The following is a 23080-nucleotide window of genomic DNA, read 5'->3' as shown; positions in this document are numbered from 1 at the left end:
TTCTGCCACCCCTAACCAATACTTACAAGCCGAAACGTTGCAGTGGGCCCAGAAATACATGAAGACTAATTTTTAAATAGTCTTGCTTACTGATGAGTGCCGTGCAACCCTGGATGGCGCAGATGGATGGAGTAGAGGATCGTTGGTGGATGGCCACCATGTCCCATCCCAATAAGGCTGCGACGTCAGCAAGGAGGAGGCGGAGTCATGTTTTGGGTCGGAATCATGGGGAGAGAGCTGGTAGGTCCCTTTAGCGTCCCTGAAGGTGTGAAAATGCCCTCTGCAATGCATCCAGAGTTTCTGACTTTCTTCTTCTCACTTTCTTCCATGGTACAAAAAGAAGAACCATGCCTTCCGTAGCAAAATTATTGTCATTCATGACAATGCACCATCTCATGCAGCAAAAAATAATTCTGTGTTATTGGCTGCTATGGGCAAAAAAGGAGATAAACTCTTGGAGTGGCCCCCACACTGACCTCAACCCTATTGAGAACCTTTGGAGCATCCTCAAGCAAAAGACCTCTGGAAGGCTATTCTGACATCGTGAAAAGATTTTCAAGCAGAAATCTCCATAAACTCACAACTTCAATGGATACAGGAATTGTGAAGGTCATATCAAAGGAGGGGTCCAAGGTTAATATGTAACTTGCCCTGTTAAGATGAGTTTGATTGAAATAGCTTTTGTTTTCATTAAATTTGACCTCCTAATGCTGCAAATTCATCATATTACCATTTTCAGTTCTTTACAACCAATAAAATGTTGTGCATAATAATTTGGAACAGTGCATTTTGAGTTTTTTATTTTTTCAAAAAATACTGTTTTCGTTGGGTGTTTTGTTCTATGAAATTCAACTTATACCCTAGTGGTTGGTGACTGGAAAATTATACTGACTGTCATTTGCATTGACTATTTAGGAAAATCAGTGTAAAATATCATTTGCATAATAATTTGGAACGCGGTGTAGTTTGTACAAGGTTTATCTGTCACTGTAAAATGTAACAAGTTGACTTTACTTAGAAAAAGTAAGGAAACCGATTGCCTTAAATTTTCTAAGTAAAGTATTGTATTAATTTTTAGTTGGCGCAACTTAATAGCATTTAGACAACTTGTAAATCAAGTATGCTCAAGTAAAGTTGACTCAAAATCATTAGTTGTGTTAACTTCTTATTAGAGTTCACATTACTAGGAAAAAATTAGGAAACCGATTGCCTTAAAATTTTGAAGTAAGCTGAACTAAACAAATTAAGTTAAGACAAAAAGACAAAACTGAACTCGGGTACAACATTATTTATTACTCATCAATTGTCCTTATGCACTACAGTGTACTCCACAATGTCATTCAGACACCCCAAACAGTTTTTTGTTAATGTAACTAACATTTTTAATCACAAAAAACACATTGTTATTCTTGTTAACCCTAAAGCAATTCAAATGTAAAATAAAAAATGTATGTAATCAATACAAACTTCCAACAAACTAGATATTTCCTTTTTAATACAGTGTTTGTCTCATAAGGAGGTTTTGAGTTCATAAACTCTAACATTGATCATGATACCATGATTCTGTTTTAATCAATATTTACTCATGTGTGTATTAATACAGGAAAACCTGTAGTGAAGGTGAAGCCAGATCAGCATGTGTTCAGAGGAGAGAGAGTCACTCTCACATGTGTCATACAGGGAGGAGGAAACATTCAGTGGAGATACAGCTGGATTAAAGATGGAAACACTGTCTATCCATATACAACAACAGCAGCAGAGATCAGTTTCACAGCTGATGCGTCTCACAGTGGTGAATACAGTTGTAGAGGAGAGAGATCAGACTCACACACAGACTTCAGTGATGGAGTTACACTGACTGTATCAGGTGAGTCTTCATATTCACATCTGTTTAATCATCATTTAATATCCATATGCGGCGAGCTACATAGGCCTACCGTGCACCCCCCCCCCAACTCCCAACAAAACCATACTTTTTTGAAAGGTCTGGATGTGTAGAATATGAATCTGAATGTTAATATTGAAAATTTTGGGTTGCACTACCTGTTTTAGGCCTGTGAATAGGGAAACCCTAAAAACGTTTTTAAGCGATTTTAGCATTTCGAGATTGACCTAGTCAATCAGAACAGCTTTTAAGGGACCCAATACACACTCAAACTTAACATATGATGACTTAGGTTATCTCTCTGTGAAGGGTGAGTTCAACATCATTGTCCTCATTAACTCTCTATTATTCATGATCACACAAACAATCAAGACAATTTTACTTTAGATTTTTCATTCACTGCTGATAAATAGTTGTCACTCTTCTTTTGAAGGGCTTGATTTTATTTTCTCACTGTTCTTTTACAAACTATTTAAATGAGCAAAACATGCAACTAATGCAGATGTCCGAAAATCCATTTTAAAACTGAAGTATTTTTAGAAGTGTAATCTTAAAAATACAACACTCGTGAATTTCTTATAAAACATAGAAACAACAGATAAAGTCGTCTTTCTGACGCATGTGAGCACAGATCTGAGAAACAAATGAAAATAATTCTGTTAATGGCTGATAATTACATGTCAATTACATCTATTCAGAAACAAAGTTTTGTAATAAACATAAAACATTCGTGTACGTATTTTTTTTTTTTTTAGCTGCTTGTTCTTTCTGAGAATTTCTGAGTTTTTATACAAATGCAGCTTTGGTTTCCAGAAGTTTCATCGTTTTGAATCTGATTATGATTTACAGTTCATGAAACTTTAGATTTAAGAAGTATTTTATCTGACACTCACACCAAAGTTTCAACATTAGCTCACCTGAGAATGAAAATTGTCATCATTTAATCTCACACACACTCTCATTAGAACAAAACTGAACCATTTAATTTATGTAATTGGAGACAAACAATGATTTGTGTAACACAGGTGAACTCTGACTCTGGAGGATCTGAATCTGTTGTTGTTCTCCTGCAGATCTACAGCCGAAGCCTGAACTCACATCAGATCCTGCAGGAGCTGCACTGACTGGAAACACAGTGACTTTGACCTGTCGCATGAATCTAACCAGAGACTGGGACATTTACTGGTACAAACACACACTGAACCCCGAGACAGAGAAGACACAAACACACTCCTACAGCCTGAAGATTGATTCAGTGTCTGATGGAGGCCAGTACTGGTGTAGAGCTGGAAGAGGGAAACCAGTCTATTACACACAATACAGTGATGCACTGTGGGTAAATGTTACAGGTGAGAGAGACTGTAGTGTGTGATGCAACAAATACAGATCAGAGACAATATCTACACAACTTCTGAAACTATAAATGCAATAATCTGTGTTTGTACAGTGAGTCCTAAAGCTGTGGTGACGGTACGACCTGATGAACGAGTGTTTAGAGGAGAAACAGTCACTCTCAGATGTGATATAAAGTGGGCAGGAGACACTGAGTGGACATACAGATGGGAAATAGAGGGAACCAACAACTGGGATAGAAACTCTGCCAGTCGATGTACAGAACAACACTGCTGCACTGGAGCTGATAAACAGACACACAGAAATGCTGTCAGTCGGTGCTCAACACAAGAGTTGATCATCAGCAGTGTCGATCTCTTTCACAGCGGTGAATACAGTTGTAGAGGAGAGAGATCAGACTCACAGAGATCACAAATCAGTGATGGAGTTACACTGAATGTCTCAGGTAAGTGTGTGTGTGAGTGTGTGTGTGTGTGTGTGTGTGTGTGTGTGTGTGTGTGTGTGGGAGTGTGTGTGTGTGTGTGATCAGCTTCTCCGTCAGTTTCTCCACGCCTCTGTAACTCGTGATGTTTTGTTCAGCTGAAGCTCAGGCATCACTGCGAGTGTCTCCACAGCCGTGGCTGACTGAAGGAGAATCAGTGACTCTGATCTGTGAGGTTTCAGGCTCCTCTACAGGCTGGACGTTCAGCTGGTTCAGAGATCATGATCATCTGTCAGACAGCAGCAGAGGAGCTGGAGGATCTTACACTCTCAGTCCTGCTGCTCTACAGCACACAGGAGTTTATACGTGCAGAGCAGAGAGAGGACGACCAGCCTATTACACACACAACAGCAGCTCACACACACTGTGGCTCACTGGTGAGGGTTTCTGCTTGTGCTCATCCGCATCTGTGTTTCACTGCAGTCTCTGTGCTGTCAGTTCTGATGGAGATTTTCCTCTTTTCAGGAGTTTCTGCTTCAGTGTCTCTGGTCATCGATCCCAGCAGAAGTCAACACTTCTCATCTCAGTCTCTCTCTCTGAGCTGTGTGGATCAGAGTAACTCTGCTGGATGGACAGTGAGAAGATACACAGACACACACACACAAACCTGTGCGAAACAAACAGGATCTGGATGTGTAATCGACTCTCTCAGCACATCTGACTCTGGAGTGTACTGGTGTGAGTCTGAATCTGGAGACAAACGCCGTCCTCGAAACATCACTGTACACGGTGAGTCCAACCACTCACAACTATATAACAACAAGCAACAATCTGTTTAAGACTAAAAAATATTATAATAATATCAAGATTTTAACTCTATAATAAAATAAAATACACTACATTATAATTATTAAGTGTATGATTATATATATATATATATATATATATATATATATCCTATATAACCCTTGTGAACACATGAATATAATGTCATTTATTCCTGTGATCAAAGCTGAATTTCCAGCATCATTACTCCAGTCTTCAGTGTCACATGATCTTTCAGAAACATTATAATGTGATAATTTGATGCTTAAGAAACATTTCTGATTATTACCAATGTTGAAAACAGTTTAATATTTTTTGTGGAATTTTTTTTTTTTTTCTCGATGAATAGAAAGTTTGAAGTACTTCATTTATTTAAAATATACATTTTGTAACATTATAAATGTCTTTTTTGATCAATGCTTCACATTTGATAGTGAATCCCTGCTGAATAAAAGTGTCAGTTTCCCAGATTATTGATAGTGAACATTTTGGCCCTCCACATCAATAATTGAAATATGGGTCTGATTAATACATTATCATCACTACATCATCAGTACATCAGTATCATCAGTACAGTATCATCACTACATCATCAGTACATCAGTATCATCAGTACAGTATCATCACTACATCATCAGTACATCAGTATGATCAGTACAGTATCATCACTAGCAGCTGTTGATGTATGTCTCGTGTTTGTAGACGGTGAGGTGATTCTGGCGAGTTCTGTTGATCCTGTGATTGAGGGAGAGACTCTGACTCTACACTGTTTACATCGATCTACAAACTCCCCGATCTCCAGCGCTGATTTCTATAAAGACGGATCACTGATCCAGAATCAGACGACAGGAGAGATGAGCATCACTACTGTCTCAAAGTCACATGAGGGTTTCTACTCCTGTAAAACAGAGAGAGGACAGTCTCTCCACAGCTGGATCTCAGTCACTGAAGCCTTTAATGGTGAGATGATTTAATGAGAAACGCCACACCATTATTATATACTATTATATAGTCTCTAACTCTTATTTCTGTCAATAAGTGTATTCTTCTTCTGTGTAAAATTATTATAAATACCAGTTTATGCAGTTTAATTATGGCGTCTAAGATCGCAGTTGGACACTATCGGCCCGGCTGGCCGTTTCTAGCCCTCGCTCGCACTGGCTCCACAGTGGAAATGCGGATATTGATTTCTGACTGGCATAAAACTGTACAAATCAAACAAAATAAACGGGTAAAGGTAGAGACCAGTTAAAGGAGCTGTATGTAAGAAATTTATTTAAAATAATCATAAAATGGCCCTGATATGTCACTAGACATGAAGAAATAATGTTCATTTCAAATACTTATATCACTGACAACTGTAGTCCAGCCAGGATATTGTCATTTAAAAAGTGAAGTTTTAGCCTTCAACTGATGTTGATGATGTCATGTTGTGTTTTGGTCTGATGCTCCTCCCTCCACCGATCTACCAATCACGGAGTCAGTAGTGTTGCAGCATTCACGCACAAAACTTTGTTGGTCAATAATGTTCTTGTGTTTCTGTTTTCCAGATCAGATTTCTGTCTACAAAATCCTCAGTTTTCTTCTGGCAGCTTCTCCGTATCTTTTAGCGACAGTCGTGCTGCTTTTCAAATGTTACAGAGCGAGAGGTAAAACTTCTGTCACAGACACACACACACACACACATTCTCTCTCTCTCTCTCTCTCTCACACACACACACACACACACACACACACACACACACACACACACACACACACACACACACACACACACACACACACACACACACACAATTTATTCACATATTCTCTCACTGACAGATATGCCTTTACTGCCTGTCTTGTATATATTATATAGATCTATATTTTGAACAGATGATGGTCATTCATGAAAGCAATAACTGCAGTGGAAAAAAATAATAAAAAAAAAATTAAAAAATAAGACGTCCGTTTAAATGTTGAAAATATTTTTTTCTGTGTATTTCACAGTTTCATCTGCTGAAGACCAAAGTCAGTACGCCGTAACAGAGGAATAAACTTTTTGACAGAAGAAAGTGATTCTTGCAATTGTAATTTAATGTGGAATGTACATTTGTGATACAAACAAAGGCTATTGGGGTATTTTTGCAGAGAATAAACGAGCCCGACGAAAGACTTTTTATGTCTTTGTAAACGAGACCCTTATCATCTCCCTGTAAATACAAAAATGCTCATTTGAAAATGGTGACGTCATGCACATGCGTATGACGTGTTCATTATTTTGGCTTTTTTTAAATGAAAGGTTCATTTCAACAGACTCAAGGATGATAGATTTTTTCGAAGCCCTTGTGTTCAAAGGTTTTGACATTTTCTTAAAGGAAGTAAAAGTGACTTTATATCAGAGGAGAATATTCTAAGATTGGGATTACAGTGAACGTTTCTGGCTTTATGAAGAGGAAATTTACCCAGAAGACAAAGTAATACTACAGTATTATCAAGATGAACATCCTTAGAATGGAAATCAGACAAAAAAAAAAAAAAAACATGATATATTCTGTAACTTGTGTCTTTAGGTCTGTGCTCAGCTCGAGTGAACTACAGTAAAATAATGTGTGTGTGTGTGTGTGTGCAGTGCCATAGTCTTCATTTACAAAGTCACATCGCCAATATATGTATGCTTATGTATCGCCGCTTTTCCAGGAAAAACAGCACTCTTGCTTTTAACTCGTATTTCTTACCTTTATCATTATTAATATACAAATCTGGAACTCATTAGTGAGGCATTCACCCAATGTAGGCAATTGATTTCATTATAAAAATTATATTGTATTTATAAACCTTTGAAAACGATATATTTCATAACCATAAACTGTAATAAAAAATAATAATAATAATGTTGTGTGGTGTTTTTCATTATAGGGTTCGAGCTGAACTCTGCAGGAAAGTGGATCTCGAGGGCCAGAGTTGCTCACTAGTTTATAATGTGACATCAATGCTATTTTTATTTATTTTTTTACAAAGCCCTAAACGGTTTAGCTCCTATGTACTTAACGGACCTTCTTTCGCCCTACAATCCACCGCGTTCCTTAAGATCACTAAATTCAAGGCTTCTGGTCATTCCTAGGATATCGAAGTCCACTAAAGGAGGGAGGGCGTTCTCGCATTTAGCTCCAAAACTCTGGAATGGCCTTCCCGATACGGTCCGAGCCTCTGACTCGCTGACACAGTTTAAACCTAGATTAAAGACGCTTCTCTTTAGTCAAGCATTCACATAATGCTTACCTTTTAGTTCTCTGTTATGCCATACGGAACCGTTTGCCACTGAAACTGCTTAACGCACCAGTGGGGCTCGACAGCCTTAGTCAAACGGGTCGGCGCGTATGGTTGGGCTGCGGAGAGTTCAGGTTACGGAGTTTGTGAGATAGTGGTTTTCTAACACCGACTCCCGTATTATGGAAATCATTATGAACATCAGCTAACAGTTTATTGTTCTACGGCATATTCCTCTAACGTTACATGTGATTAAATATGCAACAACTGCTCTTTTCACAGATAATATGGGTGGCTCTTAAAAGAGCCTTTGTGTTGTTGAGCGGACTCGCTCTACTTTGAGCTGGTGTATTTGGTCACGGCCTTTGTGCCCTCAGACACGGCGTGTTTGGCCAGTTCTCCGGGCAGCAGCAGACGCACGGCGGTCTGGATCTCTCTCGATGTGATGGTGGAGCGCTTGTTGTAGTGAGCGAGACGAGACGATTCACCGGCGATGCGCTCGAAGATGTCGTTGACGAAAGAGTTCATGATCCCCATCGCCTTGGAGGAGATCCCGGTGTCGGGGTGAACCTGCTTCAGGACTTTGTACACGTAGATCGCGTAACTCTCCTTCCTGGACTTTCTGCGCTTCTTTCCGCCCTTGCCGGCGGTTTTAGTGACGGCCTTCTTCGAGCCCTTCTTGGGCGCAGACTTCGCTGGTTCAGGCATGATATTTCAGTCAGTGAAACTCAATGAACTGTAGCTCTGTGTCACAGCAGGCGGGTTTTATCCACTGCTCTATGCTAATTTAAAAAGGGAGGAACGAAACTCTAGGATTGGTAGGCTTCCTGGACCAAAACATAGAGCGATTTCATTGGTCACATAAAACATTCCCTGAACTGTAGGTGATCCAATCAGAAGCTTTGAAATGTTAATCACGCCCATCGACAACTACCATCCCCCGTGACTTCCATCTCTCTTTGTTTCATTTTCCCGCATTTTTCAGGAATGAATAAATTGATTATTGGGAATCATTTAAATTTTCTTTCGTACGTAGATGATTATATAGCTATCATTTTAACATTTATTTAAAAGAAGAATTGGCCTTGTATAAGTGTATATACGATAATCTACAAATAAAATTTTTTATATATATAAAACAAACAATGAGCACTAACTTTCGAGAGTCTTTATAACGATGTTAAATTAACTACAAATCAGAACTGTGAATATAGCACAGTAAAAATACAAATCACTTAACCCTCTATGCTTGGATGGTGTTGCCTCCAGGGTTTGTTTGTTTGTGTCATAAAATGAGACCTAACCTATCTCATGATAAAAGAACTCAAATACCAATCAATGAATGTGCAAAATAGTGGTCACATGACCCACAGGGGCCATTTTGTGTCTTGTTTCAGCACATTGTGCACGTGTCCATATTTTCGCCAATGAAAAGTTATAAATAATTAGAATTAAATAAATATTGAATCTGTAATGAACAGTAATTTACATATTATATCTACAGATTGTCTGTACCTATAAAAGGTATAAAACACAGCTGGCTGTTGATGAGGGTGAGGAGGTTGTATCATGATGAGGTTATAGTGAATCCAGCAAGGAGAGTGAAGATGAGGATGAAGATGGAGATGGTAACTTGATTTGATGGTTTGTTAATTTGTGTTCCACTGTGGTACAACGTTGCCTGAGATCAACAGCTTTTATTTTTTTTAAAAATTCATAATACATTTAAACTAGATAAACTTGTTATTTTAATCATCTGGTTAAAGAAATTTACCATAGGAAAACATCAAACGTTTTTTTTTTTTTTGTCGTTTATTTATCTATTCTTTTCTCACTATTTTTTTTTCTTCAAAAACAAATCATTAATTTACGTTGCAATAAATTTCAACAACTAGAAACTCGTTCTTTGTGTAAATGTGGGTGGCTCTTAAAAGAGCCGTTGGGTTTTTCTTCTTCGTGGATCTCTTAACCGCCGAACCCGTACAGAGTGCGTCCCTGTCGCTTCAGCGCGTACACAACATCCATGGCGGTGACGGTCTTTCTCTTGGCGTGTTCAGTGTAAGTCACAGCATCACGGATGACGTTCTCCAGAAACACCTTCAACACACCGCGGGTCTCTTCATAGATCAGGCCAGAAATACGCTTGACACCCCCACGGCGAGCAAGACGACGAATAGCGGGTTTAGTGATTCCCTGGATATTATCGCGAAGAACCTTTCGGTGACGCTTAGCGCCTCCTTTCCCGAGTCCTTTCCCGCCTTTTCCTCTTCCAGACATGTCGACAAATACTCTTCAACTCAAAACAACCGAATACAGAAAACATCTCTGGAGAACACGGCATTATAGTCGGCTAGCGGACCTAGTTGAAACCACATTCACGGGCGGTTCTAGTAAACGTCACCAGTAACACATTTCCATGTCCAGTTCAGTCTTTTGATGCCTTATAGTAGTGGAAATAAGTCGAATATAAGAAATATTTACAACTATATTATTTAATTATAAATAAATAAATAAAAACTTTAATGTATTAAAAATAGACAAATCAACGTGGCATATAAATGTTCATATTTAAAAATACCATTATATAGAAATCATTCTTAGAGTTATTGAGGTGGCTCTTTAAAGAGCCTTTAAGAGCGCTCTCCGCGGGCCAGCTGTATGTCTTTGGGCATGATGGCGACTCTCATGGCGTGGATGGCGCACAAGTGTCCTGGACCTGGCTAATGGCTGTGCTGTCAAGGTCTGTGCTGCCTCTGCTTTCAAGGTCAGTGTTTTTTTATTTTTATCGTATATTTGTGCATTATATCCCATAACTGTTCAAAAAAAAGTAATGTAGGCCTACTATGCCAACTAATTTTAAAAATTGAGATGCACATAGGAATCACAGGATGAAAATCCTTTCATAGCACAACTGGGGGATGGGGTTGGACAACAGTGTGTATAATAATGCAGCGTGTCACTACCTCCATTAAAAATGCTTAGAAATCATATACTTTTGTTTGTTACTTTTTCAAAATACTATGCTAACGTTACTTACAATGTAGACTAGGGTAAAGCAAATGATTTTGATATATGCTGGGCTGATCTTATCTTAAACAATGATAGAATTCATGAAATCGCTCTGTCGGAGAGAAATTGGGTGGCTCTTAAAAGAGCCTTTGGTTTGAAGAGAAACTTCCGTCAGTTTATTTTCCCTTCGCGGGCTTCTCGGTCTTCTTGGGCAGCAGCACGGCCTGGATGTTGGGCAACACACCACCCTGAGCGATGGTCACGCCACCCAGAAGCTTGTTGAGCTCCTCGTCATTGCGCACCGCCAGCTGCAGGTGTCGAGGGATGATGCGGGTCTTCTTGTTGTCCCGAGCGGCGTTTCCAGCCAACTCCAGGATCTCAGCGGTCAGATACTCGAGCACAGCGGCCAAATACACCGGAGCTCCGGCACCGACGCGCTGGGCATAGTTGCCTTTGCGGAGAAGTCTGTGAACACGGCCGACGGGGAACTGCAGTCCGGCCCTGGAAGAGCGAGTCTTGGCCTTGGCACGAGCCTTTCCGCCGGTTTTACCTCTTCCACTCATTATGACTAGAGTTTGTTTTCGATTAACGAGAGGATCAAATACAATGCTAATGCCCGTTGTGAGTTGCCTTATAAAAGAAAGCGTGCCCGTCTCCTATTGGCTGACGTCTGAAAACTATCCAATCAGTGATCTTCCCTCCAAACACCCTTTCTGGCTCAAACACGTCTCGCTGTAGTATCATTTAATGCCACTAGGCTTCATTTTTAAGGGTGGCATTTTTCTGATAGATTATGATGATTACGACGATGATCATAATAATTATAGTGTGATTAGAAGTTAAACATGTCGATCTTGATGCAAAATATGTTTAGTTGAATATGTAAACATATTATGTATAAAAACTCCAGACTTGATCAAAAACAGATGTGTCCCTTAACCCCTAGTTGCTCCAGAGGCGTGCGACCTCTGACATATATAGCAATTACAAGTCACTTTGGATAAAAGCGTCAGCTAAATGAATAAATGTAAGTACAAAATTGTTTATTATTGGTGTTTTATCTATTCTTATTTGTTTTGCTTCGTATTCAAAATATAAAAAAAACAGGTTTTGTAATGGTAGCATGGTAATGTTAGGCCTGTGTAAATATGTAATTGTATCCCTTCCATCAGTAACACAATGAGTTTTTTTGGCACATGCATTAAGCAGGGAACGCAACTATTTATTTGGAGAACTAAATAAAACTAGGCCGTAATATTGCATCCTATTGTATTGTTATACCATCTACCGAACAGTAGGAGGCGCTGTCTCGAAAAATGAGCGGTCTGAGAACGGGAATCTGTGGGTGGGGGTACCATAGGTATGTATATAAAGGCTAGATATGTCGTCCACGCTGCTGGCCAATGGAGGTCGACGTCTGCACCTGGCGGCCATCTTGTCACAGGCAGCTCACTCACTCATAACATTGTGGTAATGGTACATGTACTATTTAAATGACCATAACTTGCTCAATTTTCTACCGATTTTCAAACGGTTTGTTTTGTTATAAACGTCAGAGATGTAGTTATTACACTGCATACTTATGAATAAAAAGTGTATAAATACAGGGGTTGGACAATGAAACTGAAACACTGGCCAATGTTGGAGGTTTTCACATGCCTGGCGGCCAATCTTCAGAGTGAAGCACGGGTGGATCAGTGATGGTTTGAGCTCCAATATCATGATAATCCTGATTGTATTTGATGGACACACACGACACTGCCGAGGACTACCAAACCCTTCTGGAGGATCATGAGCACCAGATGCTCAGACCGTGTATCAGCATGATCATGCACCAACACACACAGCAAGACTTGTGACAGAAGGGTTTGATGAAGATGAAAGTGACGTTGAACATGCACAGTCACCAGATCTGAATATTATTGAGGTGTTTTGAGGAGCGAGTCCACCAGCATCATATAGTGACCTGGACACGGTTCTGGAAGAGGAACGGCTCATAATCCCTCTGGTCACTGTGAAGGACTTCTATCTGTCAATTGGTGCTGTATTTGGATGCAAAATGAGGCCCTCACCATTCTAACAAATTATTGTGTTGTAAAACCAGGTGTTTCAGATTCATTGTCCAACCCCGGTAAATAATCATCCAGATAATTATAGCCACGTTAAAAACATTTGTAAGAAACCAAACCGTTTGTAAATCCGTTAAGATTTCAACGAGATAAGAGTATTTGTGTTCGTGCTGATCACTCATCTTACATCAGCTTGTCTGTGACAAGATGGCCGCCGGTGATGACGATGGAAACTCCGCCGTAACACATCTAGCCTTTATATACATATCTATGGGGGGGACTGTCATGGGGACTGTATAATATTGCTCCGAGCTGAACCCGTGTAGCCTGTGTAATGTGTGCTTTTATTCATTTCACTGGTGTTGTGCGTCAATGCAAAGTAAGTATGATCCTTTAAGTGATTATATATGCAATACTGGACCTGTTTAATAGCCCTATATGTTTATGCTGTGTTGTTTATATTGACTTCATTAATATATGTGTGTATTGATGATGTCTGTGTTTTGGTGTAATTTAATTGTCAATGTCTTCATTCTTGAGGTATATTTTAAAGTTGTAAATAACTTCACCAACAGAAAAACTGTTTCTGGTTTACTCTAATGTGTCAGCAAGTTTGTTTTTCTTCAGTTATTAATCTCATGTCCGTATTTGTTAAAATATTCATCATGTGTCAATTTTAAAACGCTTGTATGTTTATACCTACCTACATTTTCTTTATTTTTCTTTATTTATGGAAAAACCACATGGCTACACCCCCATAAGGGAAACTGCTAATATCTGAGATATGTGGTGACAAATAAACCGATTATTCCCAAATATACTGACAAAGTCTCTTTCCGGACACCCTGTGGAGGGTTTCAAACTTAACTGCAATTTACTTAAATGTGATTGTGCTTTCACAGCATCTCATTTCTTCAGGTCTAATAATAGAGTTGAGCTCATAGTGGTTTGACTTCTGCTCTGTTTCTGTGGTTTTAAACAGGGTAAAGGAAACATTTGTGCCTTTTCTGCATCTTTAGTTTCATAAACCTCAAAATATCATCACGAGAGCAAAGATTTGCAGAATATCTGTGTCATTTTCATTGACTTCCCTATTTTAGAAATCCAAAACCATGTTAATTTCTTCTCTAAAAGGAGGGCAGTGAGAAAGGGTTGTTTAGAGGTGATGAAAGATGTCACTTCTTAACCTTTCCCACTACTTTCCTTTTAGAGAATAAATGAACATGGTTTTAACCCTCTAATGGCATTCATTTTTTTGGCATTAAAAAACAAGTTTTTTTTTAGCTTATCCCTGCTAATATATTCATCTTAAGATATGTCCAACCAATCACAAACATCAAACAATCAAATAAACAAACTAATACTAATTACATCTAATACACATACACATACTTTACTGACTGACCCCTGACCCCCTAACTGACCTCTGGCCTCCCGACTGTCTCTCAAGCCTGATTCAGGGATCCTCTCCTCAAGCTTACGGTCAGAGGGAATGACCCGATCATGTTCCTTCCGCCCATAATAACATGTTCTTGTGTCCATTTCCTGTGAGTGTCAGTAGATTGTAGAAACATTGACTATTGGTGCGTTCAAGTCTTGTCAGAAAGATGATATTACGAGTTGAACACATGAACTCCACCACAAAGTCGTTCAAGAGTGGGAAGCAATGGCAGAAGTAAATGTTTTTATTCATAAATGTATTTCCGACTATTACTGACAGTCAATGTAGTTTGTTCGCATTATGTGTTTTGTTAATGAAGAAGAGAAATAAAGTTGACCAGAAAACACTCGTTCAGACATGAGCTGAAGGGCTTGAGTGACCAAACTACATTTCCCATCATTGACATTGGATTACTTGTTTATTATATCAATCCTTGTGTAAATCAATTGCTTTAAACAAACACGCTATTTCAAATGCATCACCTTATTAACAGCGGGGATTGTGATGTTGGTGCGGATCGCTGGTCCACAGCTCGTGTGTTTCAGGGTCCTAAAGTTCTCCAGATTCAGGGTCTGTTAACACACATTAAGGAAACTTTGTAAAGGTCAGGACTCATTTTCCAAAGGCCCTGTTCACTTTATTAACTTACTACTAACCCGAACCCTCACTTAAAGAAGATTTGGCCTTCTGTGATTCTGTTTCTCAACCATTTCATCAGTTCATCAAGTCGAGGCCTGTTTTACTGAGAGCCGAAGCGCTGAGAACAGAAACCACAGAGTTGACCAGCAACATTTTAGTTTTTATGGAACAAAACTTTATGATAAGATTTATGGCTGTATATTTCATTCACTGATATGTTGTAGAGTCACATTAGACACACATTAGATGTCTCGTGGATTTCACTTTAATCACGGTCTGTCTGTCTTCTGTGTGTGACTGTTGTTCAACTAGAAAATTCAGTTCTGATGGAGATTGTTCTCACTGTTATTGTGTTCGTTCACACTGTAACAACTTTTAATAAATTAGCAGCTAAATATCTTAGACTGGATCTCTCTCTTCTTTGTGTATTTCCGTGTAGAGTTTTGTCTCCTCCTCCCTCATCTCTTCTCTCAAACACAGGAAGTGTGTGTGTTTTATCACACAGCGCTGTTAAATCAGTCTATTAATGTGTCAGTATGGGCTCCAGTGCACTGCCGCTCATCTGTGAGTGTTTGATCATATTCTATAATCTTATTTTTTCTGTTCCTAATGCAATTTATTCAGCTGAAGATGTGATAATATATTGATGATTGTGTATGAGAGTCTATGAGTTCAGTCTCACTGCTTATTGTATTATTTATTGATCAGATTAAATGTGATGTTGTTATGTTGATCAGATGACGAGTTTGATGATGTATTTATCTGTGTGATAATGCTTGTGAAAGATGGAGGTAATGCATGTATTTTTGCTTAGTTTTGCTTTGATATCTTTCTTCCTACTTCAAGTAGTTCAGATAAATCAGATGTATTTGTGTTGATATGAGTTATTGTTGAATGAAGATTACACACATAATGCACATTCTTTTAGTTTTCTGAGCTCGTAAATGCACAAACTAACACACAATCAGCTTCTCTATCACTCTCTTATTGAGAAATAATTGCAAAAATGATTTGGAAACTCAAATTTCATTGTCATTTTATGGACAAACAGTTTATCAAACCAAGTAAAGCTTTTCTCAGAACTAACTTTTCCGAGGCACGTTTCAGTTATTTTTAACCAGTTCGCCTGAACTTCATATTTAGTTGTTGAATGATGTCAGTTCACACGTGTGTCAGAATAACGCAGGTTTCCAGAATAACTTCATCACGTCGACGCATATGAACATGTTCCACCAATGACAATCAGGAATGTAGGAGCCAAATTGAGCTTTTGAGTTGAATTAATGTTTCTTTTGGTGAATAGTGGTGTGTGTGTTTGTGGATGAGTGAGTGAGTGAGTGAGTGAGTGATTATATGTGACCACAGGTATGTCTACCGCCCCCTAAAGGACGGTTGAGAGGCTGAAGGTGGAACCCAAGGGGATGGGCTTTAAAGACAGGAAGCCACAGTATCTGGGGTGGCTGAGAGGGCAAACAGTCTTTTGACCGTGTGGTGGTGTGCCGTATGGTTCCATGACGTGACAAGCCGTTTGTTGCCATATAAGAGACTTCTATTCATGTGTTATTTGCTTTCTGTAACTTTCATACAAGTAACAATAAATGTTCATTGGATAAGCTGGATCATTCTTCTCACTCATCACCTGCACGCGTCAAGCTATATCCAGCTCAGCCAACAGTGATAGCTTTTTGCAAGAAAGGACAAGGAAAAGGCTAGCACAATTTTGTCAAAAGACTCCCCAGGATGGATATGCTGGGAGCAAAGGAATATTGGATACTTTGAACAAAGGAATACCAGATAAGGAAGTTTATGAAGTGCAAGTGCCATCTTGGATTTTTGAAGGCCAAAGTGAATCCAAGTGAATCCAAAAGAATCGGTATGTAAAACAAAGAACTTTTAAAGCAATCTTGCTCTGTGCATGTTTAAGAATTCATTTTGATGAATATTGAGTTATATTTGGAAGAAAAGGGACTTTTGAGTTTGTCACATGGAACAAAGAGCCTCAATCAATATGGATGTCACTGACACTGATGTTACACCTGCTGAGGAAGAGTTCCTTGAACTAGAAAAGAAGAAGAAAGAAACAAAAATGGCTAGAAAGATTAAGTGTGCTGTGTTGACTCGTAGAATGAACAAAGCAACTGAACTTATGTGTGATCCAGTCAATCTGGAGGAGGTAGAGAGGAATGTTCAGAAATACACAGAAACACTAGAAGACTTTAATAACCTGCACAAACAATACCAACAGTTATTGTCAAAGGATGAGTGTGCTGCAGACACAGAACAATGGTATGAGCCAAAGTTGATAAGCATCAATGAGTTTAAGATTAAGGTTGATGAGTGGATTCAATCCTGTCCTGTTAAACCACTGTCAGAAAAAGGAGATGAAATTGATCCTAAAGATAGTATATCTTTGGTAAGTCAGATTTCATGTAAAAGTTCATATACAAGCTCAGCATCAGCTCGTCTGGTGGCACAGGCAGAGAAGGCAGCACTTTTAGCTAAAGCCGCTGCTTTGAAGGAAATGCATGCTTTGGAAGAAAAGGAAGAGCGCTTATCTAAAGAAAGAGAGGAAATAAGAAGGCAAAGGGAGACTTTGAATGTCGCAGCTGAGTTGTCTGCTGCAAATGCAAAACTCGCAGTCTTGGATGCGGAAGAACAAGTTTATTCCACACCAGTCGATGGCATGAACTCATACTTTCAGGAGAGGAACATGGAACTCGCCAACATGGAAACTCTGCAAACAGGGGCAGCAACCAATATGCAAGAACCTAGGAGCGTGCGTCCAAAGGAAGGAGTACAGCATCTATTGCATCAGCTGCCGTATAGACTACCATACCCCAAAGAAAGTTCCAATGGTGATCAGAGGGAGCACTGGTCATTACGTGAGAGTCAGGATGTTAAAGGGGTAACACAAGGGCAGGAACAATCTCTGCAGGCAGATAGTATAGCTCGAAAGAGTTCTGGTGGCGTTGAAAAGTCCTATGATCAATACGACAGAGTGGAGCTCAGTACAGAATATAGACAGCTGGCGGTTGATGTTCCTGATGTTCCTGTTCCATCACGTGCAGATATAGCAGATTCTACATTATCAAAAACGGAGCTTAAGCAGGGCAGACCATTAGAGGGCAGTGTAGCTTCCAACAGTCTCATTGCCGTCTTAAACAGACAAAATGAAATTACATCTATGCTTCTCAAACAGCAGCAATTGTCATTATTGCCACCTAAAAGTGTTACCGTATTTGATGGGGACATTTTACAATTTAGGTCATTTATGACATCTTTTGAACACAACATTGAGATGAATACGGACAGCGGCCAGGATAGGTTATTTTACCTTGAGCAATTTACTAGAGGGCAAGCTAGAGATCTAGTAAGAAGTTGCCAGCATATGGATGGAAATCAGGGTTATCTCAGGGCAAAGCGCTTGTTGCTTGAACAATTTGGCAATGAGTATAAATGCCTATATTGAAAAGGTTCTCAATTGGCCAAATATAAAACCAGAAGATCCTAAGGCCTTGAATGAGTACTTCCTGTACCTCAAAGGATGCTGTAATGCTATGGCAAAGATCAACTACATGGAAGAATTGAACGTAGCTTCTACCTTGAAAGCCATTGTTATGAAATTACCCTACAAGCTGCGGGATAGATGGCGGACTAAAGCTCAAAATAAACTGGAGGACAATAACAGCAGGATAACATTTACAGACCTTGTACAGTTCATTGAGGAACAGGCCAAGATATGTTCCAACCCGATATTTGGAAATATACAAGAACAAGCTTCAAGCAGGAGTAAAGGACCCAAAGTAAGTAAGACTCTTTTTAGGCCCAAGTCTACCTATGCAACTAATGTAACAACACTGTGTGATGTGAAAATCCCATGCCTCTGCTGTGATGGTGCTCATTGTCTGGAAAACTGCTCTCACTTCAAGAAGAAAACACACAGGGAAAAGTTAAATCTTTTAAAGGAAAAAGGACTCTGCTTTGGTTGTTTGTGTAAAGGACACATGAGCAAAGACTGCAAAAACCGTCTTACATGTAACATCTGCAATCAATCACATCCCAATGTGCTGCACATCAATTTTGAGGCTAAAGGTCACGTTTCAAAATTAGCAGAATAATCACAGAAATGCATCAGCAAAGTGTCATCAAACGCTTGTGGACATACAGGGGCCGGAAACAGTAAATGTGCATTGTCAATCCTTCCTGTGCAAGTTAAGTCTGTCAAAGGCAACAAAATCATTCAAACTTATGCTCTTCTTGATCCTGGCAGTTCAGCAACATTCTGCACGAAGAGGCTGGTGCAGCAGTTGGGTCTAGAGGGGAAACAAACGACCGTAATGCTGAGAACAATGGCATATGAGAAACCCATAAAAAGTGTGTTAATAGCAGGTTTAGAAATCAGTGAACTTAATGGTAAAAATTCATTCCTTTACCTGATGTCTACACACAAAATTCTATTCCTGCAACGAGAGAGAACATCACAACACAAGAAGACTTAAAGCAATGGCCTTACCTTAGTGAAATCAAATTACCTCACATAGACTGTGACATTGACTTACTCATAGGAATAAATGCAGCAAATGTTATGGAACCTTGGCAGGTAATCAACTCACAAGGAGATGGACCATATGCTGTAAGAACATTGCTAGGTTGGGTAATCAACGGTCCATTGGGAGGTAGCAGCAAAGGTGTGGAAATGACCACGGTGACTGCAAACCGGCTCTCCTTGGATGACCTGCAAGAGCTTCTGGTGAGTCAATACAACACAGACTTCAATGAGAAAGCTTATGAAGAAAAATGTGAAATGTCACTGAATGACAAGAAGTTCCTGAACATTGTCAATGAATCTGTAAAGGTAAAGGAGGGTCACTACTGCATCAACTTACCTTTCAAAGCAGATAATATCACAATGCCCAACAATCGCGTAGTGGCAGAACAGCGCTTGTTGAATCTGAGAAGGAAGTTCAAAAGAGATCCGAACTATCAAAGGGAGTATACAGAGTTTCTCAGTGATGTCATTCACAAGGGCTACGCTGAAATTGTTCCCTTTGCACAACTGAATAGGACAGATGGAAAGGTTTGGTATATCCCTCATCATGGGGTATACCACCCAAAAAAGAAGACAATTAGAGTAGTGTTTGATTGTGGTGCAACCTTTCGTGGGACATCCCTTAACTCTGAACTACTCCAAGGCCCAAATTTGACAAACACACTGATTGGAGTGTTGACACGTTTCAGAAAAGAACCAGTAGCTCTGATGGCGGACATACAGGCCATGTTCCACCAAGTTAAGGTGACTGAAACTGACACAGACTTCCTGCGCTTCTTATGGTGGCCACAAGGAGACACGGATGACGCTCCAGTGGAATATCGTATGACTGTTCATTTGTTTGGTGCAGTCTCTTCACCGAGCATAGCTAATTTTGCTCTCAGAAAAACTGCACAGGACAATGCAAGCAACTTCCCTCCTGAGGTAACAAACACAATCATGGAGCACTTTTATGTAGATGATTGTTTAAAATCGATGCCCACAGAACTAGAAGCAATAGAACTAATCTCAAACCTCACTGAAGTCTGTCATAGAGGAGGCTTCCATTTGTTAAAGTGGATAAGCAACAGTAGAGCTGTCCTTGATGCTGTTCCACAAGAAGACAGAGCTAAAAGGATAAAGGACTTGAACTTAAGCAAAGATCAATTGCCCATGGAACGAGCCTTAGGACTTCAATGGTGTGTCCAAAGTGACTCCTTCAAGTTCAATATCGCCATCAGTCAGCGTGCACTTACCAGAAGGGGCATCCTATCAATGATAAGCTCTATATATGATCCATTAGGCTTTCTGGCTCCGCTTACCTTGCCAGCTAAACTGTTGTTGCAGGAGTTGTGCCGACAGGACCTTGGATGGGACATAACCATTCCCAACACACTTTCTGACCAGTGGACCAAATGGATCATCAGTCTCTCACAACTTGCAGACTTTAAAGTTCCACGCTGCTTTAAGCCAAATAATTTTGGTGAGTCAGTACATAAGCAGATTCACCACTTCTCTGATGCCAGCGAGCTAGGCTATGGAACAGTCAGCTATCTCAGAATGACCAATGCAGAAGGAAAAGTCTATGTAGCATTCTTGATTGGCAAGGCAAGAGTAGCTCCATTAAAACGGCAGACTATCCCAAGGCTGGAGTTAGCAGCTGCAGCTTTGTCAGTTAAAGTGGATAAAATGTTAAAGGAAGAATTGCTACATCCCACAGATAGATAAGTGTTTTGGTCTGACAGCACATCTGTCTTAAAGTACATTTCAAATGACCACACTCGTTTTCATACCTATGTGGCAAATAGAACATCCAGGATTAGAGAGGCCACACAAGTCTGTCAATGGAGATATGTTGACACAAAAAGAAACCCTGCCGACGATTGCTCTAGAGGTGTGAGCGCAGAGAGGTTCAGAAGGAACCCAAGATGGATCTCTGGACCAGAGTTCCTTTGGTCATCAGAAGAGGACTGGCCAAATGAACCTGTGAACAAAGTTGAACTCCGTGAAGATGATCCAGAGGTGAGGAAATCTGCAACAGTGAATACAATCGTGCAGGCAGGTGAGGAAAGGCCCACAGACAAGTTGCTCAATCACTTTTCAGACTGGCTGAAGTTGAGGGTAGCAGTTGCATGGATCCTAAAAATTAAAAATGCACTAAAACTCATTCTGCAGAAAGGAAATGGCTCAATGAGGGGTGGCCAGCAGACTCAAATGGTAACCAGAATGACAAAAGGATATGTCAAAGACAACATAAAAGAAGCAATAACAGTTGATAACCTGATAATGGCAGAAAAGGCTATTCTTTCCTATGTACAGAGACAAAGCTTCCCTGAGGAAATCGACATGCTGCAAAAGGGCGCTTCCAATGTGAAAAAAGGCAGTAGCATATATAGATTGGATCCAGTGCTGGACAATGGAATCCTCAGAGTAGGTGGACGTCTCAGAAGAACAGCAATGCCTGAGGAAAGAAAACACCCTGCCATTTTGGACAAAAATCACCACGTGTCCTCTCTGATTCTGCGCCACTTTCATGTTCAAACTGGACACGGGGGAAGGAACCATATGCTATCTCAGGCACGAAAAACATACTGGATAACAAATGGTAACTCTGCTGCAAGAAAGGTTCTCTCTCACTGCGTGACTTGTAGAAAGCACAGAGGTAAAGCTGGCGAACAAAAGATGGCTGACCTGCCAAGTGAAAGACTGGTCCCAGACTTACCACCATTCTCTAACGTTGGCCTTGACTACTTCGGCCCTTTTGAGGTAAGAAGAGGAAGAAGCACAGTGAAGAGATATGGCGTCATTTTTACCTGCATGACCAGCCGAGCAGTACATCTAGAGGTAGCCTGTTCTTTAAGTACAGACTCATGCATCAGTGCCATCAGAAGGTTTCTGTGTCGAAGAGGACAGGTACAACACCTAAGATCAGATAATGGAACTAACCTTGTAGGTGCAGAAAGAGAGCTAAGAGAAGCACTCAGAACTTTAGATCAAAGGAAGATCCACCAAACGCTGATGAAGGAAAGAGTTCAGTGGAGCTTCAACCCCCCTACAGCCTCTCACCATGGTGGGTTCTGGGAGCGCCTTATTAGAATGGTAAGGCATGTCTTATGCTCGGTCTTAAAACAACAAACCTTAGAAGATGAAGGTCTACAGACTGTTTTCTGTGAAGTTGAGGCAATCCTTAACAGCCGTCCCATTACAAAGGTATCTGGTGATCCACAAGATCTAGAGGCCCTAACACCAAATCATATTCTGTTGCTCAGAACTAACCCAATTCTGCCTCCTGGAGTCTTTTCAAGGTCAGATCTATACCACAGAAGACGCTGGAGACTGGTCCAGTATATGGCCGAGCTGTTTTGGAAGAGGTGGCTTCTGGAATACCTCCCTCTTCTTCAAGAACGACAAAAATGGTCAAGAGCAAGAAGAAATTTCATCCCAGGGGACATCGTCTTGATCGCAGACAATACTGCTCCTCGCAGTTCGTGGCTACTGGGAAGAATTGTTGAGGCCAAACCTGACGCCAGAGGTCAAGTCCGGGTCGTGAAGCTGAAAACAAAGACGAGTATACTAGAGAGGCCAGTGTCCAAAATCTGCTTGGTGTTAGAGTGTGACGAAGGTTCGGATCAGAGGTCCTGAGCATTTAAGAACATCG

The 23080-nt window shown here is 40.1% G+C and overlaps 5 protein-coding genes across 6 annotated transcripts in view; 2 read left to right on the top strand and 3 right to left on the bottom strand.

Moving 5' to 3' along the window:
• LOC148998538 (Fc receptor-like protein 5) overlaps positions 1-7314 on the top strand; it is a 34370-nt gene extending 27056 nt beyond the window's left edge. The window contains exons 9-16 of one of the 2 annotated variants that reach the window (XM_089131322.1): positions 1604-1867; positions 2959-3234; positions 3333-3683; positions 3818-4096; positions 4185-4448; positions 5187-5444; positions 6035-6133; positions 6477-7314. In XM_089131322.1, the coding sequence (XP_088987448.1) occupies positions 1604-1867; positions 2959-3234; positions 3333-3683; positions 3818-4096; positions 4185-4448; positions 5187-5444; positions 6035-6133; positions 6477-6523 (1838 nt within the window). In that variant the 3' untranslated portion in view covers positions 6524-7314. The remainder of the gene's footprint in view (positions 1-1603; positions 1868-2958; positions 3235-3332; positions 3684-3817; positions 4097-4184; positions 4449-5186; positions 5445-6034; positions 6134-6476) is intronic. The other variant, XM_089131325.1, reaches the window with a different exon arrangement.
• Positions 7315-7993: 679 nt separating this feature from the next.
• LOC120461317 (histone H2B) lies at positions 7994-8496 on the bottom strand. The gene has a single exon (XM_089131413.1). It carries the CDS (start codon positions 8442-8444, stop codon positions 8070-8072), a length of 375 nt encoding a protein of 124 aa, XP_088987539.1. The 5' UTR covers positions 8445-8496; the 3' UTR covers positions 7994-8069.
• A 1099-nt stretch (positions 8497-9595) lies between these two features.
• Positions 9596-10034, bottom strand: LOC120461301 (histone H4). Its single transcript, XM_039649463.2, has one exon. It carries the CDS (start codon positions 10011-10013, stop codon positions 9702-9704), a length of 312 nt encoding a protein of 103 aa, XP_039505397.1. The 5' UTR covers positions 10014-10034; the 3' UTR covers positions 9596-9701.
• Positions 10035-10827: 793 nt separating this feature from the next.
• Positions 10828-11350, bottom strand: LOC120461315 (histone H2A-like). Its single transcript, XM_039649479.2, has one exon. It carries the CDS (start codon positions 11306-11308, stop codon positions 10922-10924), a length of 387 nt encoding a protein of 128 aa, XP_039505413.2. The 5' UTR covers positions 11309-11350; the 3' UTR covers positions 10828-10921.
• Positions 11351-15370: 4020 nt separating this feature from the next.
• The window catches only part of LOC148998535 (basement membrane-specific heparan sulfate proteoglycan core protein-like), a 128996-nt gene continuing 121286 nt past the window's right edge, over positions 15371-23080 (top strand). Inside the window, exon 1 of the mRNA XM_089123625.1 lies at positions 15371-15458. Coding sequence (XP_088979751.1) covers positions 15431-15458 — 28 coding nt within the window. The 5' untranslated portion in view covers positions 15371-15430. The remainder of the gene's footprint in view (positions 15459-23080) is intronic.

This window comes from Pimephales promelas, chromosome 1, assembly GCF_988280905.1.
Source record: "Pimephales promelas chromosome 1, fPimPro1.hap1.1, whole genome shotgun sequence".
In the NCBI taxonomy this organism is placed as follows: domain Eukaryota; kingdom Metazoa; phylum Chordata; class Actinopteri; order Cypriniformes; family Leuciscidae; genus Pimephales; species Pimephales promelas.
Note: the sequence above shows the minus strand (reverse complement) of the source record. Positions and strands in the feature narration are given on the sequence as shown.